At 35.5% G+C, this 18,062-nt stretch overlaps 1 protein-coding gene across 1 annotated transcript; it reads left to right on the forward strand.

The window, feature by feature from the left end:
• Positions 1-1,011: 1,011 nt before the first annotated feature.
• LOC107809384 (7-deoxyloganetin glucosyltransferase-like) lies at positions 1,012-2,861 on the forward strand. Its single transcript, NM_001325837.1, has 2 exons — positions 1,012-1,540; positions 1,882-2,861. The coding sequence occupies exons 1-2, from the start codon at positions 1,021-1,023 to the stop codon at positions 2,817-2,819; spliced, it is 1,458 nt and encodes a 485-aa protein (NP_001312766.1). The 5' UTR covers positions 1,012-1,020; the 3' UTR covers positions 2,820-2,861.
• Positions 2,862-18,062: the final 15,201 nt, after the last annotated feature.

An 18,062-nucleotide genomic window follows, 5' to 3' on the forward strand; every position in this document is an offset into this window, starting at 1 on the left:
ATATTCTTGAATATTATGCTCAATTAAATTATTATTTCGACGTTATATACGCTAGAAAAATATTTTTTTATTTTTTATTTTTTATTTTTAAATAAAATATTTTGTTCTATAGGTAAGTTTAAATGTTGATTAAAAAGAGAAAATATTATAATATTAAAAAAGTAAAAGATAAAAGTTGATAATTTAGAGGGTAAAATAGGTATTTGGCTATCAAATGTTTGATAAATCTGGTTGTGTGACCTTCTAAGTACTATAGGCATAGTTAAGTAGCTTTGTTCTTACAACCAAAGAAAAATAACTTTGGTAGATAATTTTGAAAAATTGAGTGACTATATGAGTAATGAACTCGATAATATGTCCACATCACCGGCGTATCTTCAAGACTTGTTTAATAGATTTAGTGGGCATCGATGTATTCATTCTTTATGCAATAAAAAATTATACAATCGCACTGTAAACCGATCGATCGACCATATTACGATTGAGTATATGAATTTAACTTAATATGGACGTGTAAAGATGTTTTACACGTGTATTTAATTTACATATCATATAACTTATCTTATTTTTTAGGCCACACATCTCACTAATTATAGGTGCATGGGTAAAAAGTTATTTTTAATATGATCAAATCACGTCACACAAATAATTAATAATGATATCATTATTATCAATAATTCATTACCATCATCATCACCACTTCTAAAAGATTTCAACTCGACGCAATGATGCATTGCATGACAGTTTTCGTGGAGAAATTGGACAAAAAATGAATTGGACTAGTATAATATACCGCAGTAAGTCATTTTGACCTCGAAACCGGCGTTCCAGCCAACACAAATCAACTTGCAGATTTTTCCCATTTTGTAACAGTCTGGCGTGATATCTTTTTGGCACTTTCTTTGATGTTTTTGACTTCTTTATTCCATCTATAAATCTCTGCATTTCTTCAATCCTTCTTGCCAAAATCATCCAGATCCTTTCGAGACATTTAGAGAGAGAGAGAGAGAGAAATTCAGAATGGGTTCCATTGGTGCTGAATTAACAAAGCCACATGCAGTTTGCATACCATATCCCGCCCAAGGCCATATTAACCCCATGTTAAAGCTAGCCAAAATCCTTCATCACAAAGGCTTTCACATCACTTTTGTCAATACTGAATTTAACCACCGACGTCTCCTTAAATCTCGTGGCCCTGATTCTCTCAAGGGTCTTTCTTCTTTCCGTTTTGAGACCATTCCTGATGGACTTCCGCCATGTGAGGCAGATGCCACACAAGATATACCTTCTTTGTGTGAATCTACAACCAATACTTGCTTGGCTCCTTTTAGGGATCTTCTTGCGAAACTCAATGATACTAACACATCTAACGTGCCACCCGTTTCGTGCATCGTCTCGGATGGTGTCATGAGCTTCACCTTAGCCGCTGCACAAGAATTGGGAGTCCCTGAAGTTCTGTTTTGGACCACTAGTGCTTGTGGTTTCTTAGGTTACATGCATTACTGCAAGGTTATTGAAAAAGGATATGCTCCACTTAAAGGTACAAATACTTTCTCCTACATAAGCGGCTCCCTTAGGTTGGGTTTAGTAACCAATTCCTTTTTGCTTGAACTATGTGTACACACACAAAAAGAATTTAAAAATGTATAGTATAGTATTTTTAACTCTACATCTTGGATTCACTGTTGTTATGCTTTAATGATTTATCGGATCTTGATTTATTTAGTTATTACATCGTGTATCTGCAAATAACTCTTGTTTATAATAATTTAGGATATTAGCTATTTTGAGACTTTTTTGTTACTTTTAATGTCTATAGCTAATTCCCATTATATTGGATGTGCACGTGTTTTACCCTTTTCTCTTTTTGGGAAATTGTAGATGCGAGTGACTTGACAAATGGATACCTAGAGACAACATTGGATTTTATACCAGGCATGAAAGACGTACGTTTAAGGGATCTTCCAAGTTTCTTGAGAACTACAAATCCAGATGAATTCATGATCAAATTTGTCCTCCAAGAAACAGAGAGAGCAAGAAAGGCTTCTGCAATTATCCTCAACACATTTGAAACACTAGAGGCTGAAGTTCTTGAATCGCTCCGAAATCTTCTTCCTCCAGTCTACCCCATAGGGCCCTTGCATTTTCTAGTGAAACATGTTGATGATGAGAATTTGAAGGGACTTAGATCCAGCCTTTGGAAAGAGGAACCAGAGTGTATACAATGGCTTGATACCAAAGAACCAAATTCTGTTGTTTATGTTAACTTTGGAAGCATTACTGTTATGACTCCTAATCAGCTTATTGAGTTTGCTTGGGGACTTGCAAACAGCCAGCAAACATTCTTATGGATCATAAGACCTGATATTGTTTCAGGTGATGCATCGATTCTTCCACCCGAATTCGTGGAAGAAACGAAGAACAGAGGTATGCTTGCTAGTTGGTGTTCACAAGAAGAAGTACTTAGTCACCCTGCAATAGTAGGATTCTTGACTCACAGTGGATGGAATTCGACACTCGAAAGTATAAGCAGTGGGGTGCCTATGATTTGCTGGCCATTTTTCGCTGAACAGCAAACAAATTGTTGGTTTTCCGTCACTAAATGGGATGTTGGAATGGAGATTGACAGTGATGTGAAGAGAGATGAAGTGGAAAGCCTTGTAAGGGAATTGATGGTTGGGGGAAAAGGCAAAAAGATGAAGAAAAAGGCAATGGAATGGAAGGAATTGGCTGAAGCATCTGCTAAAGAACATTCAGGGTCATCTTATGTGAACATTGAAAAGTTGGTCAATGATATTCTTCTTTCATCCAAACATTAAGTTAAATAAGTTACTACATAATGAACAACGGTGTTTGAATTTAATCTTCCTTAATTTTCATTCTTGTGTTCTTGTAAGTCTTTTTCATACTTAGATATTTCTTGCTTAATGTCGTTCGGTCGCCAGTCGCCTGTAAATAATATTTTACGAAAGTGAGTGTGAAATACCATTAAATTTATTATTCTTTCGTAATAATACGTGCAAAGTAAGACTTTTCAAATTATTATATAGACTTTTCAAATTATTATACGGTAGGTGCATCAGCATTCATAGCATACAATTTGGATCATGGCACCATTCCCAGCAAATACAACGCCCATGCTAATATTTAATTGGTTACAACACTATACTAGTCAATCGTATACGTACATTCTTGATTCTTTTTAAATAAATAAAACATAAAAATTATTCAAGGATTTGGTCTCATGAATAATTAAATTGATAATGATAAATAGTTACGTAACCATGGGATAATATTTCATGTGCCTCGAACATATCAACTCTTTCGTAAGTCCAATTAGTATTTGTGACTTCATATTTATTATCCCTTTATCTATTTTATTGCTGGAGACAAACAACTTGTTCTTTGGCAGATAGGAATGGTCTTATCTGAGTACTATTATTTCAATAAAAATTTAGGGTACACCGAGAAGAACCTAATTTTCTATCAATTTTCATACAATACACATAATAAGAGATAAGTAAATGACACAACAAAGTTTTGCGTGAAAATCTTCTAACTCACGGGATTAAAAACCACGACTTACACTCGTAGGATTTCAACTTTACTAACCAAGCAACTTTTAAATTACAACATATTATAACCTATGAATTAAACTCTTAATCCGTCACTCACTTGTAATAACTCTATTACAAAGCTCACAGACTAACTCTAGACAAGACACAAACACAAGATTTATGGTTTTACAAATGGTTTCCTACACAATGCTTCTAACTAAGCTAAGTAGGAATTACAAGTAAATTACTCTAACAAAGGTGCAACACAACTAAGGACATATAATAATAATATGCTGGAAATTGGTCATTCGTTATGTTGTTCTTTATTCTTGAAGCCTGGAAGTCACTTGCAAGATGACAACACACTTGAGAAGAAACTTGATTAATTCTCGGATATGCAAGTGTGTGTTTTCTTCATTGTTTCATGTTAATGATATTCAAGTGATGTCACTTGGATGATGCAAGCCAATATCCGGTACAAGTCATTCCCCGTAAAATGACTGCTGCACTGTTCACACTGTTGTGTGTGTAGAGGAACATTTGCAGCGACTTTACAACTGTGAGCAGTAACTTGAGATTTGTTGTGCTTTGGCACCTTGAGAATATATAACAAGTTCCCGATCTGATTTTTATCATTAAATTTGTTAGATTATCAAAATATAACAAGACACAAAACTTATCAATTTCGTAACAGTAAGTGCATTGATCTATATATACATGTTTTTAAAGTGTTTTCAACTATTTATAAAGAATAGTTTGCAACAGAATATGGTAGGTGCATCGGCATTTATCGCACACAACAAACACCCACACCCATGCGAATACTTGATTGGCTATAAAATTATACAAGTCATAGTACTCTTTTAAAATATTGCTGACACATTCGAATAAATAATGCAAAAGTAATAAAACTATCAAAGATAAAACGTTTACAAGTCAGTGATAATATATCGATACTATTCATACAAAATTGCGGGTACTTCATTGTTTTCACCTTTGTTTCTTAGATAGGAATGGTTTCTTAAAGTTTACTTGTTTGTTATTACCGGAAACAAGTCGGCATATGGGAGCCGAGATCGAAATGGACCCCATTTCTGTCGTATAGAATGATTTGCCGTCATTTATACGATACAATTGACACCAAGAAAAAGGGATAGGGGCCAAAGCATTAAATAATTTAACTTTAATTTTTTTTTTTCATACAAATATTATGATTTCATAAAGTTTGTGACCTTAAACTTTTAAAATCACATATTTCAAAAGTTTTTTTTTTTTTTTAAACTTTGTGCCAAGTCAAACTAAATCATCTAAATTGTAGTAATTAAAAAAGAATAATTTTTTTTGTGATTTTATTTTTTATTTAAGGAAATAATTACACTGTTTCAGCGGTGGCTTTAATAGGATTGCACTAATAAGCAACTTTGTGGTCCAATGCCTGCACAGAGTTTTGGAGTTTGACATTTTTAGCATAATGATTGTAATATCTTATTAGGTTATCTCTTACCATTATATTCTTTCATTTTTTTCCCCAAGAAATTCTTTTCATTTTTAATATTTAGGTTTCTTCCCTTACTATCCACTTGCCCATTTACATTCGGAAAAAGTAAAATAAAAAATTTTAAAAATTAAGCAGGGGTAAGTTTACTATCAAAAAAAACCTTTTTTGTCCTAACCAAACAGACTTTGGTTACTCTGTCATTTTCTTTTACATTATCGAAGAGAAAGAATTTTTTATTTTGCACTATTGGTTACTACACTGGTGAAAGTATTAAAATGCTATGTTATTTTCAATCACCAAGTTATGAATAAACACATTGAAGTCAAGAGGACAGCGTAACTATCATTAGTAAAGACGGAAAGTAATTATTTTCGTCTACGTCTCTTTATTATCTCTAATTTGAGAGACAGGGTCATATTTTCAGTGGAGATTATATTTTTGATTAGGCTAGTTTATTTAATTTGAGTTGGTTCATAAACACAAATTTTTGGAAATTAACAAAGAACCGATGAATATATCTCTAATAATCCATTGTCTTAATAGGCTACGTCCGCTCATTGCTTACTTACATTCCATTTTTCTTGTTATAGAAATTAGAAATTAAAATATTGAAGTTCATTGGTAATCTTCAGGACAACTTTTGAAATTAACAAATAACGGGAGAATATATCTATGATTACGTTAGTTTATATTATCTGAAGCAGTAAAGTTCAAGATAACTTTCGAATTTAACGAAGAACTTAACAATTAACAATATTTGAAAAGAGCATCCAATTTTTGGTTAATTCTTTTGGCTTCATCAAATAGTGAATAAATTCTTCTATAACATGATTAATTGAGCATCTCCGTTTTTTACTGAATAATAGAGAATGGAAATTTTTTGTTACAAAAACAATAATTGTTTACAGGATATTTTATATTAAAAAGAACCTCATCAAAATAGTCATGTTACATATACCGAGCAAGAGGAATTATTACAAGCCTCTTATAAGAATTGTTTCCGTTGCTCGAAGAAGGCTGGCCAACATATGGTAGGCTCTCAAGGTACAAGAGGGGTGAATTGTGGTCTATTAAAAAAATAGTTGACTAACGATGATTTTAGTTGACTAGATTAAGAGAAGAATATAAGATAACAGTAAATGTAGAGAGAATAATACACAACGATTTTATATTGGTTCGGTATCAGAGTGGTACTTACATCCAGTTTCCCTTAGGTCACAAGGGTTCCCTTTAGATCTTGAAAGTATTACAATACAGATGGTTTTGATTCGTTCACCACTAACGAAGTATAGCAACAATGAATTTTAAATAATGACACAACTCTCTTTTGTATTCTAATTCTTCTTATCTTTTGAGACACTGATAAACTGAGGATTACAGTGTTTAGGCTAAGAAGTAGAGAGATTTAGAAAATAATGTGTGTAGTTGCGCAAATCTTCCATTTGATCTTAGCAGACTTCTTATAGGAGAGAAGAGAGTCGTTGAGCCTTGACCGAAAATAGAAGCACGAGATTTTCAAAGGGATTTGACCCAAGGGGTGCCTCTTCGAATCCTGCTCTTAGGAGTGACCGGATTCGATCGTGACTTTCCTTGTCACATGCTTACATTGAGGAGACATTCAAGCCTACGATTGAGCTTAATTAAGGATACTGAATATTTGCTGGCAATAGCTCCTTGATTTGTTATTTGATTCCTTCTTCTTGTCCATTAATTCAGCAATCACATCTTTGGACAGCTTCTCATTAGTATTCTTTCCTTTTAATGATTTCGATTCCTGCAAACCAAGGTAAGTGAACATTGTCATCGTTGAAACTTTGGAATATAACTTAACAATCTCCCCCTTTTTTATGATGACAATCAATAGAGAGTAAACATTAATTATGAGACTTCCCCTTTTATTTCACCCTCTAAGTTGCTCCCCCTAAGTTGTATCACGACCTGAAATTTCCATCGTCGGGACCATGATGACGCCTAACATTTCACTTGCTAGGCAAGCCAACGTTAGAGAATCATTAAACCAAATCCTTATTTCCATTTAGTAAATAACAATAATTAACTAAGATGAAATATAATAAGTGCGGAATAATATAAAAATATGATTAATTACTACCACCCGGATCTGGAGTCATAATTCACGAGCATTCTAGAAATTTACTACAAGTAATAGTCTGAAGGAAATACAACTGTCTGAATGAAAGAAATAGTAGAACAGAAAAGATAGACGGGGACTTCAAGGTCTGTGAACGCCGATAGATCTACCTTGAGTCTCCGGATAGTGGTCCAATAGCAAAAATCACGATCAGCCCGAGCCGGTACCAAAATCTTCACAGAAGTGCAGAATGCAGCATCAGTACAACTGACCCCATGTACTGGTAAGTGTCGATCCTAACCTCGACGAGTAGTGACGAGGCTAAGGTAAGTCACCTATAAATCAATCTGTACAATTTAACAGTGTATATACAAATAATAGTAATGAAGAGCTAAACAGGAAATATCGGGAGAGGGAAACATGCTGGGGAAAATACGAGAATAAGAACTACATCATGATGATAATTGGAATAACCAATATACTGTGAATCAACAGAAACAACGAATACAGTAAAGGAAAAATGCACGGCATCACCCTTCATGCTTTTACTCTCAATCTCACCAAAAAATCAATAGAAATGGCAGGATATCACCCTTCGTACATTAACACTTACAATATAGCACGACATCACCCTTCGTGCATTAATACTCACAATATGGCACGACATCACCCTTCGTGCACTAACACTCACAATATGGCACGGCATCACCCTTCGTGCATTAACACTCACAATATGGCACGGCATCACCCTTCGTGCATTAACACTCTCCCTTACCATAATGAAATGCATAAATAACAACATGAAGATAGAATAACAAGTATAAACCTTACTTCAACATTTGGTTCCACAATATCAATCTCAACTTTGAAATAAATACTCAATTATCACCAGAAAATCTGTAAACATGATAAGAACGATCAATTTAACAACACTAGTATATACACGTAGCAATTAGGCATAGGAAGAGACAATATAAGAAAAATAGGGAAAATAGGGAAAACAGGTAAATTGGCGGCGCATAAGTACTCGTCACCTCATATATACGCCTCTCACATGAATTTTACATAGCATATAGTCTAAGGTTCCTAATTCCCTCAAGTCGGGGTTAGACACAATACTTACCTTGCTCTGAATGCCACTTAATTCTCAATCACAACTTTTCCTCTAGAATTCACCTCCGAACCACTCGTATCAACTAAAAAATGACTCGATAATATCAAATATTGCTAAAGGAAACAATTACATTGCATAAATTTAAATTTCCCAAATTTTCTCCAAAAAGTCAAAAAGTCGACCCCGGCCCCGCTTAGTCAAAACTCGAGGTTCGGACCAAAGTCCATTTACCCATTCACCCCCGAGCCCGAATATGTAATTGGTTTTGAAATCCGACCTCAAATTGAGGTCTAAATTCCCAAATTTTTGAAATCCTTAGTTTTTACCCAAACCCCTAATTCTACCATGAAAACTCTAGATTTTATGTTGATAATTTATAAAATATAACGGGTAATTAAAAAAAAATGGTATATAATCACTTACCAACACTTTGGGGAAGAAAATGACTCTTGAAAATCGCCTCTACCCGTTTGGGTTTTGAGAAAATGAGTAAATGGTCAAATTCCCGTTTTTGGATTCTGTTAAGTGCTGGGCGACAGTGTTCATCGCGTTCGCGAGAGCACTGTCGCGTTCGCGATGAGTATAGGCTACCAAACTTTCGCATTCGCGAGACCTTGTTCGCATTCGTGTAGGCTACTCCCTGGCTTACGCGTTCGCGATACATTGCTCGCGTTCGCGGTGAAGGAACGACCAACCCTCCCCCGGGTCCCATATGCTTCGCGTTCGCATTCGCGAAGGGTAAGTCCCCCATCACTTTGCGTTCGCGACCAGGCCTTCGCGTTCGCGAAGAGTAAAAATCAGCCTTCCCAATTTCTACTTCGTGTTCGTGAGAGTGCCTTCGCGAACGCGAAGAAGGAAACCAGAAGGCACCAGCATCTGCAGAAAACCAGATTTTCCAAAGTCCAAAACATCATGTGGCCTATCCGAAACTTACCCGAGCCTCGGGGCTCCAAACCAAACATGCACACAAGTCTACAAACATCATACGAACTAGCTCGCACAATCAAATTACCAAAATAACACCTAAAACTACGAATTTAACACCAAATCAGATGAAATTCTCAAGAACACTTTAAAATTCCTATCTTCCCAACTGGACGTCCGAATCATGTCAAATCAACTTTGTTTCTCACCAAACTTCACAGACAAGTCTTAAATATCATAATGAACCTGTACCAGACTCTGGAACCAAAATACAGATCCGGTACTAACAATTCTCAACATTAATCAATTCTTAAAAATAATTAATTTTTAGACTTTTAATTTTTATCAAAAATTCATAACTCGAGTTGGGGACCTCCAAATTCGATTTATGGCATATGCCCAGGTCCCATAATTCGATACGGACCTACATGGACCGTCAAAATATGGATCCAGGCCCGTTTACCAAAAATATTGACTGATGTCAACTAAAATCAACTTTTAAGGCATAAATTCTTATTTTCATTAATTTTAAACATAAAAGCTTTTCGAAAATATGTCCGGACTGCGCACGCAAATTGAGGAGGATAAAAATGAGATTTTAAGGCTTAAGAGTGCAGAATCGATTTCTAAAACATAAGATGACCTTTTGGGTCATCACAAGTTGATGCCATCTCCCCCTGAATGAGTGTTGTCTCCTCTTGAATGGTTTACTTCTCTACACTGTTCTCCCCCTTTGACATCAATCAAAAAGGAAACAAAAGCACATAATACAAGTAATATAGGAAATAATATACATAATAACTAGTGAGACAGTGCAACAAAAGTAGTGCCTTCAGCAGAGGCATAAGTTGTACAGACCCAAGCAAAATAAAGTTTGTTTAAAACCACCACCAAGCAAGCAAGAGCATAAATTTTTTTTGTTTGTAACGCCATCACACAGAATCACATTAACTTCTTCCCAGGAAGTACTTGAGAGTGTTTATCACTTTGGTGCAGAAGGAGTAAGAGGAGTTTTCAATATTTTTGTCTAGCTTATCCATCTTTTCACTCATGAAATTGAATGCCCTGGTTCCTTGCCTCCAAGTGGCTCCTATATCCATTCTGAGATTAGCCACATATGTACGTGTCTCCTTATTAACTTCTCTGATTTTGTCTACCTATTCCTTCATCTCAACCAGTAGCAGTTTCACCCCATCTAGATAATGCTAAATTTCTGAAGATTTTAAGAGGCAGTCGACTGAGATGCTGGTTGTTCAGTTTGAACTTCAACTAGCACTGGAATACTTTTAACTTTGGCGTGCTTAACCCATCCATCATCACCCAAGGTATACCACATCATTGAAAAAGTTGTCTTATCATAAGTGCTGGTAATGTGCTTGGGTGTAAAGGGTGCCAAATCTAGCTTCATGACTTCGAGAATATGTGAGATGAGAAGACCATATGGTAAACAGGCAACAAATGAAGATATGTCCCTGATACTTTCAAGCATGTATTGGCGAATCCACACAAACCAATCTAGTCTTGTTAACAAGACAATAAAGTACAAAAATATCTCTAGTGGACAAAGAGTTAAGGGACCCAGTTCTGGGGAGAAGAGTAGTAGCAATCATGTGGGCCAAGACAAGATATTCAAACTTAAGGTTCTTGGGACCGATATCAGGAGGATTATCAGACAAAAAGTTTTTTGCTTCTTCAAAGGAAACTTAAAAATCTGTTGGCCACGAATTTTGCACAAACACATCAAACCCACTAAAATTAGCAGAGAAAATCTTTTAAAATTGATAAGAATCCAAAATAATTCTAGTTCCTAACACCATAGATTACAAATCATCTTTGTCATTCACAAAAAAGTTTGCATAAAATATCCTTACCGGTTTCTCATAAACAGAGTTTCCAATGGTATCAAACAGAGAAGAAAGATGCTGAAAATCAAATATAACAGTCACATCACAATGTAGATTTTTCATGAGAGAGAGACTTACAGAGCATCCATAAGCCATAGATTTTGTCTTGTAAGACTCAAACCTTGCTTTTTCAGTGGGGCCATAAAAGATTAATTTGTCCTCAGGACCAAATTTCGTGTTCTCCACTTTTCCTTTCTTACATGCAGCCTTTTTGGGGGTTTGCTCCATAGGCCATTTGTCTGCTTTTTTCTGGCTAATGGGAGGATTTTCGGAAGATTCACTACTCTCATTGTCCGTTTTGAGGAAATCTGACTCAATGGATGACTCCAAGTCTACAGGTTCTTCAAGGTTGGGAGTTTTTGAAATCTTCGGCTGCGTCTGGTTACAGTGGAATACGAGGGATTTCTTTTGGCCATGGTGAGAGTGTTTTCTTTGATGAGAATGGAGAGAGTAACAGGAAAGGAAGGGTTTTTAGCGGTACTTTTTGGGAGGAATGAAGGGTCATTTTTGTTAAAGAAAAGGCGGGTTTAGAAGGAAGCGATGCTTCTGAAGAGACTGATCGGCGGTAATGAAGAAGAAGCAATTATTACACTTACAAAAAAATTAATTAAACCATACATACTTAAGGAAATAAAATATTTTAGAACACGGTAAAATATTTGTTTTACAAATTTGGCACAATGCCAATCTTTTTTCGAAGAAAACAAAATATTTCTTCCAAAAATAGTTTTGTAAAAATATCAGCAAGTTGAGAATCAGTACTAATAAATTCTAAAACAATATCACCTTTAGCGAAATGATCACAGATAAAATGATGCTTAATTTCTATATGCTTTGCTCTAGAATGATGCACAGAATTTTTTGATAAACAAATAGCATTGGTATTATCACAAAATATAGGAGTAGAGGTAAGAGATAAATCATAGTCGAGAAGTTGATACATAATCCATAGAACTTGTGTACAACAGCTTCCAACAACTAAATATTTTGATTCAGTCATTGATAGGGCAACACAATTTTGTTTCTTGCTATGCCAAGATACTAATGCATTTCCCAAGAGTTGACACGTGCCACTTGTGCTTTTTCTATCAATCTTGTCACCTGCAAAATCTGCATCTGAAAAGCCTCTTAGAGCAAAATTGTAAGAACGATCATACCATAATCCTAGCTCAGAGGTACCAATTAGATATCTAATAATTCGTTTAACAGCAGTGAGATGGGATTCCTTAGGAGCCGACTGAAATCTTGCACACTTGCACACACTGAACATAATATCTGGTCGACTAGCAGTGAGATATAATAAGAATCTAATCATTCCTCTATACATAGTTTCATCAACCTTTTTCCATTGATGTCTTCATCGAGCATTGTTGTTGGACTCATTGGAGTGTCGATTTACTTAGCATTTTCCATGCAAAACTTTTTGATAAACTCCTTAGTGTACTTGGTTTGGCTAATGAAAATTCCTTTAGGAGACTGTTTGATTTGAAGTCCGAGAAAGAATGTCAATTCTCCCATCATGCTCATTTCGAATTCTCCTTTCATGGAAAGAGAAAATTCTTCACATAGAACAGAGTTGGAACTACCAAAAATAATATCACCAACATAAATTTGAGTAATAAGATTACCTGAACTAGAATGCTTAATAAAAAGAGTTGTATCGATATTACCTCTTTTGAACCCTTGATTTAGAAGAAAATAGCTTAACCTTTCATACCAGGCACGAGGAGCTTGTTTGAGACCGTACAAAGCTTTAGTCATCTTGTATACATGATCAGGAAAGGTGACGTTTGCAAATCCTGGTGGTTGCTTCACATATACTTCTTCAGAGATGTGGCTATTTAGGAACACACTTTTAACATCCATTTGAAATAGCTTGAATCCTTTGTGGGCAACAAAAGCAAGTAATATTCGTATGGATTTGAGTCTTGCTACAGGTGCAAAGGTTTCGTCATAGTCGATTCTTTCTTGCTGAGAGTATCCTCGAGTAACCAATCTTGCTTTATTTCTAACTACTTGACCTGATTCATTCAATTTGTTTTTGAATACCCACTTAGTTCCAATGATGGATGAGTTTGAAGGTCTTGGAACCATTTCCCATACTTTATTTCTTTCAACTTGATCTAGTTCCTCTTTCATAGCACTTATCCAGTGAGTATCTTTGAGAGCTTCATCCACTTTCTTTGGCTCAAGTTGAGAAATAAGAGCTACATGAGATTTGTTCTTCTGTGACCTTCTTGTAGTGATTCCTTCCTGTGGATCTCCTATAATGAATTTGTAAGGATAGCCAGGTTCACTTTTCCATTCATTTGGAGTGTTTGAGGAAGGTTCTCTTTCTACATTAGTCGACTGATCTGCTGGAGACAGTTCGAGATTTTCTGCGGGCTCTTTAGTTGGTTGAGTCTGTTGAATAGCTGACTCACTTTGATGATCCTTTTCTACAATAACAGATTTAGGGACAAAAGAGATTTCCTCATCTTCATGAATATTTTTATTCCTTGGGCGAGGGTTAGTATCAACAAAAATAACATGAATTGATTCTTCAATGCATAAAGTTCTTTTATTGTAAACTCTATATGCTCTACTTGAAGGAGAGTATCCAAGAAATATACCTCCATCACTCTTAGGATCAAACTTACCCAAATTATCCTTTCCATTATTGTGGATAAAGCATTTGCATCCAAAAGGGTGAAAGTAGCTGATATTGGGTTTCTTACCGTTCCATAGTTCATAAGGAGTCTTTTTGAGGATTGGTCGAATCAGACATCTGTTGATGATGTGGCATGCTGTACTCACAGCTTCTGCCCAGAAGTGATGAGGTAAGGAATTTTCCACAATCATGATTCTTTCCATGTCTTGTAAAGTTCTATTTTTACGCTATACTACTCTATTTTGCTGCGGTGATCTTGGTGAAGAGTAGTTGTGAGAGATTCCTTGATCGTTGCAAAAAATTTTAAAAGCTCTGCTTTCAAATTCTCCTCCATGATCACTCTTGATAGTAGATATGTAGTATCCCTTTTCTCGTTGAACCTTCTTACAGAAAATATTAAAAATCTTTAGAACATCATCTTTGTGACTTAGAAACATAACCCAAGTAAATCTAGAGAAATCATCTACAATGACAAAAGAATATTTCCCACCACCTATGCTAGCAGTTCTAGTTGGACCAAATAAATTCATATGCAATAATTGAAGAGGTTTGGAGGTGGAAACAATGATTTTAATTTTGAAAGAAGAGCGAGTTTGTTTTCCCAGTTGACATGCATCACATATATGATCCTTTGAAAAATCTAGATTTGGAAGACCGATTACAAGATCATGTTTAGAAAGCTTTTAAATAGTATGCATGCTGGTATGATCAACTTTTCTATGCCAGACCCAGGGATCATCAATCATGGAAGTAAGACAAATTTGATCTCCAAGATTATCTAAATTATTGATAGTATAGACATTTCTGTCTCTATTGCCTGAAAGAATGATTTTACCTAATTCATCTTCTATAAACCATCCATGTTTCTTAAAATGAACCTCATAGTCGTTGTCACATAGTTGACTAATGCTGAGAATATTATAGCCAAGTTCATTAACCAGATAGACTTCATCTACATCACATGTTGAGCTAGAGGAACTTTTCCAACACCAATTATATTTCCTTTGGATTTGTCTCCAAATATGACTATTCTTCATCTAGTTTGGTGATTGATTTGAATAATTATTTGTCACCAGTCATATGTATGGAACACGCGTTATCGAGATACCATTTTCCTTTTCGATTCTTCTTGCGGTGTTCCTGCAAAACAAAGTTACTTATTTTTAGGTACCCAAGCCTGCTTGGGTCCTGGATGGTTAGAATGCTGAGTGTTAGCTTGATTTGAAGATTTAGGTCTCCAGACCCATCTCCTGTTATCCTTGAACCTGCAACGATTAGAGGTATGATCCCTTTTACTACAATAAAAATATGGTGGACTATTAGAGTTTTCAGAACCTTTTTCTGCTCTTCCGTTCCTGCATTGGTTAGTACTATGGCCATTTTTACCATAAAAGGAACATGCAAGAAATTTCTGTTTGTAATGATTAGTCTGATTTGATTTGACTGAGATGTGACTGGTGGATTTTTGCAATCCATTCAATTGAAGTTGAATCTAATTAACTTCATCCTGTAGCATATCACACTCAATTTCATATACTTCCAGTTTCAGGGCCCAGTCTTTCTTTTCTCTCTTGATCTTTCTAAGTTCATTCACAACTTTTTCGATATCTGCAAGAGCAATATCAATAAATTCTTGAAGTTCATAACAATTAGGGCATGTGGGAAGACGTACCTCACTAGTTCCTTCGTCTGCCATAAGGCTAAGTTCTCTTGAGTTGTCTTCCTCATCATCTTCATCTGCCATTAGTCCAAGCTCCCCTGAATCTTCATTTTCATTTATAGCCATGAAACATATATTAGCAACTTCCTGATGATCAAACTCTTCTTCATCACTCCATTCTTCGAAGGATTTCATCTTTTGCATGTTTCTGCTGAGTTTCTTCTTTAGTTCAGGATAATCAGCTTGAATACGACCAAACTTTCTACATCCGTAACACCTTCCATCATTTTTATCAGTTTCATTGTTTATTCTTCCTTTCCTGACGTTAGCCTTCCCTCTTCTACTATTTCTATTTTTCATCATCATGCTTGTTACAACTTGAGAGAGCATGGCAATACTTTCATCCTGTTCTCCTCATTCGTCTTCTTCTTTTTCATTTTCTGGTTCAGCCACAATTGCCTTAAAGGCAACAGTTTTCTTCTTTTCTTGTATTTGTCTATCCAAGTGAGTTTTCTCAAAAGCAATTAGATCACCTCTGAGTTCATCATAGGAAATTTTGTCAAGGTCCTGACATTCCAAAGCGATGACATTTGGCTGCCAAATGGTAGGTAAACTCCTGAGAATTTTTCTAATCTATTCACCACTTTTGATAGGTCTGCCAAAGGACTTCAGAACTCCAAGAATTTTGTTGAACCTGGAGAATATCTCTTCCACTGATTCTCCATCCTTCATTTGAAATAGCTCGTAGTCTCGAACCAAAAGATTGATCCATGTTTCTTTTACTTTGTTGGTTCCTTCGTACGTGACCTCCAGTTTGTCCCACATTTCTTTGGTTATTTTACAACTTGATATCTTTTCATACTCTTCTCCTCTGATAGCATTGTACAGTAGACTTTTTGCTTTAGCATTTACAGTTATGACAGCAGCTTGTTCATCAGTGTAGTCATCTAAGTCAAAAGGATCAGTTGATATGATGACTTGACCATTTGCATCCTTCTTTGGTGGGATTGGAAGATTTTCCTTTTTGATCACACGCCAAACTTTAATGTCATTGACATCGTGTATGTTTTCATATGCACTTTCCAATGTGAAATGTGTTGTCCGTTGAAATAAGGAGGTCAAACCTGAGGGGTTCCTTCTTGAAATAGTGCACCAACAATAGTGTTAGATCCCATAATCTTTTTCTCACCAACTGTTAAGCAGAGATTGTGAGCCTGGCTCTGATACCAATTAAAGGTACAAGAAGGGGGAGGGGGGGAGGGATGAATTGTGGTCTATTAAAAAAATAGTCGACTAACGATGATTTTAGTTGACTAGATTAAGAGCAGAATGTAAGATAACAGTAAATGTAGAGAGAATAACACACAACGATTTTATACTGGTTCGGTACCGGTGTGGTACTTACATCCAGTTTCCCTTGGGTCACAAGGGTTCCCTTTTGATCTTGACATTATTACAATACAGATGGTTTTGATTCGTTCACCACCAACGAAGTATAGCAACAATGAATTTTGAATAATGACACAACTCTCTTTTGTGTTCTAATTCTTCCTATCTTTTGAGACACTGATAAACTAAGGATTACAGTGTTTAGGCTAAGAAGTAGAGAGATTTTGAAAATAATGTGTATAGTTGTGCAAATTTTCCATTTGATCTTAGTAGACTTCTTCTAGGAGAGAAGAGAGTCGTTGAGCCTTGACCGAAAATAGAAGCACGAGATCTTCAAAGGGATTTGACCAAGGGGTGCCTCTTCGAATCCTGCTCTTGGGAGGGACCAGATTTCGATCGTGACTTTCCTTGTCACAGGCTTACATTGAGGAGACATTCAAGCCTACGATTGAGCTTAATTAAGGATACTGTATATTTGCTGGCAATAACTCCTTGATTTATAATCTGATTTCCTTTGATTGATGCCGAATGGATGTGCTAAAATTTGATTCCTTCTTCTTGTCCATTAATTCAGCAATCACATCTTTAGACAGCTTCTCATTAGTATTCTTTCCTTTTGATGATTTCAATTCCTGTAAACCAAGGCAAGTGAACATTATCATCATTGAAACTTTGGAATATAACTTAACAGGCTCCCCAACACAAATACTTTGGAGAGAAAAATTTTATTTTGTACCTTAAGTCCAAGAATTCGTGACTTCATCGTCTATTGTCGTTTTCTCCACTTGCTGGAGAAAAACAATATATTCTCCACAAGTTGACAGACACATCTTCAGTCAAGCGATATTATTGGATACCGCTTCGTGAAAATATTAAGTAATTAAATATGTAATATTTTTAAAAATATAACGTATATATGCCTTATATCGACACAATTGAATTAAAAATGTAAAAATAATAAACTGCATATCAGACATGTTTACGACTCGAATTATGATACTAAATATAAAATCATATATATCTATGTCACTATATTTACGTTGCTTTCGAGTTTGAAATGGTCTTATTGTTATCGGAAACAAGTCGCAACATGAGAGCTGAGATCGGAAATGGACTCCGTTTTCTGTCGCATAGAACAAATTATTTGTCGTCATTTACACGGTATACTAAGACTTTTTCCAAATGAGACCAAGAAAAAGGGGATAGGAACCACAGCGTTAAAACAATAAGAAGAAAAGGATAGCTTTTATGGTTTTGATATTATTAAAGGAAATAAA

Source organism: Nicotiana tabacum, chromosome 15 (genome assembly GCF_000715075.1).
Source record: "Nicotiana tabacum cultivar K326 chromosome 15, ASM71507v2, whole genome shotgun sequence".
In the NCBI taxonomy this organism is placed as follows: Eukaryota; Viridiplantae; Streptophyta; class Magnoliopsida; order Solanales; family Solanaceae; genus Nicotiana; species Nicotiana tabacum.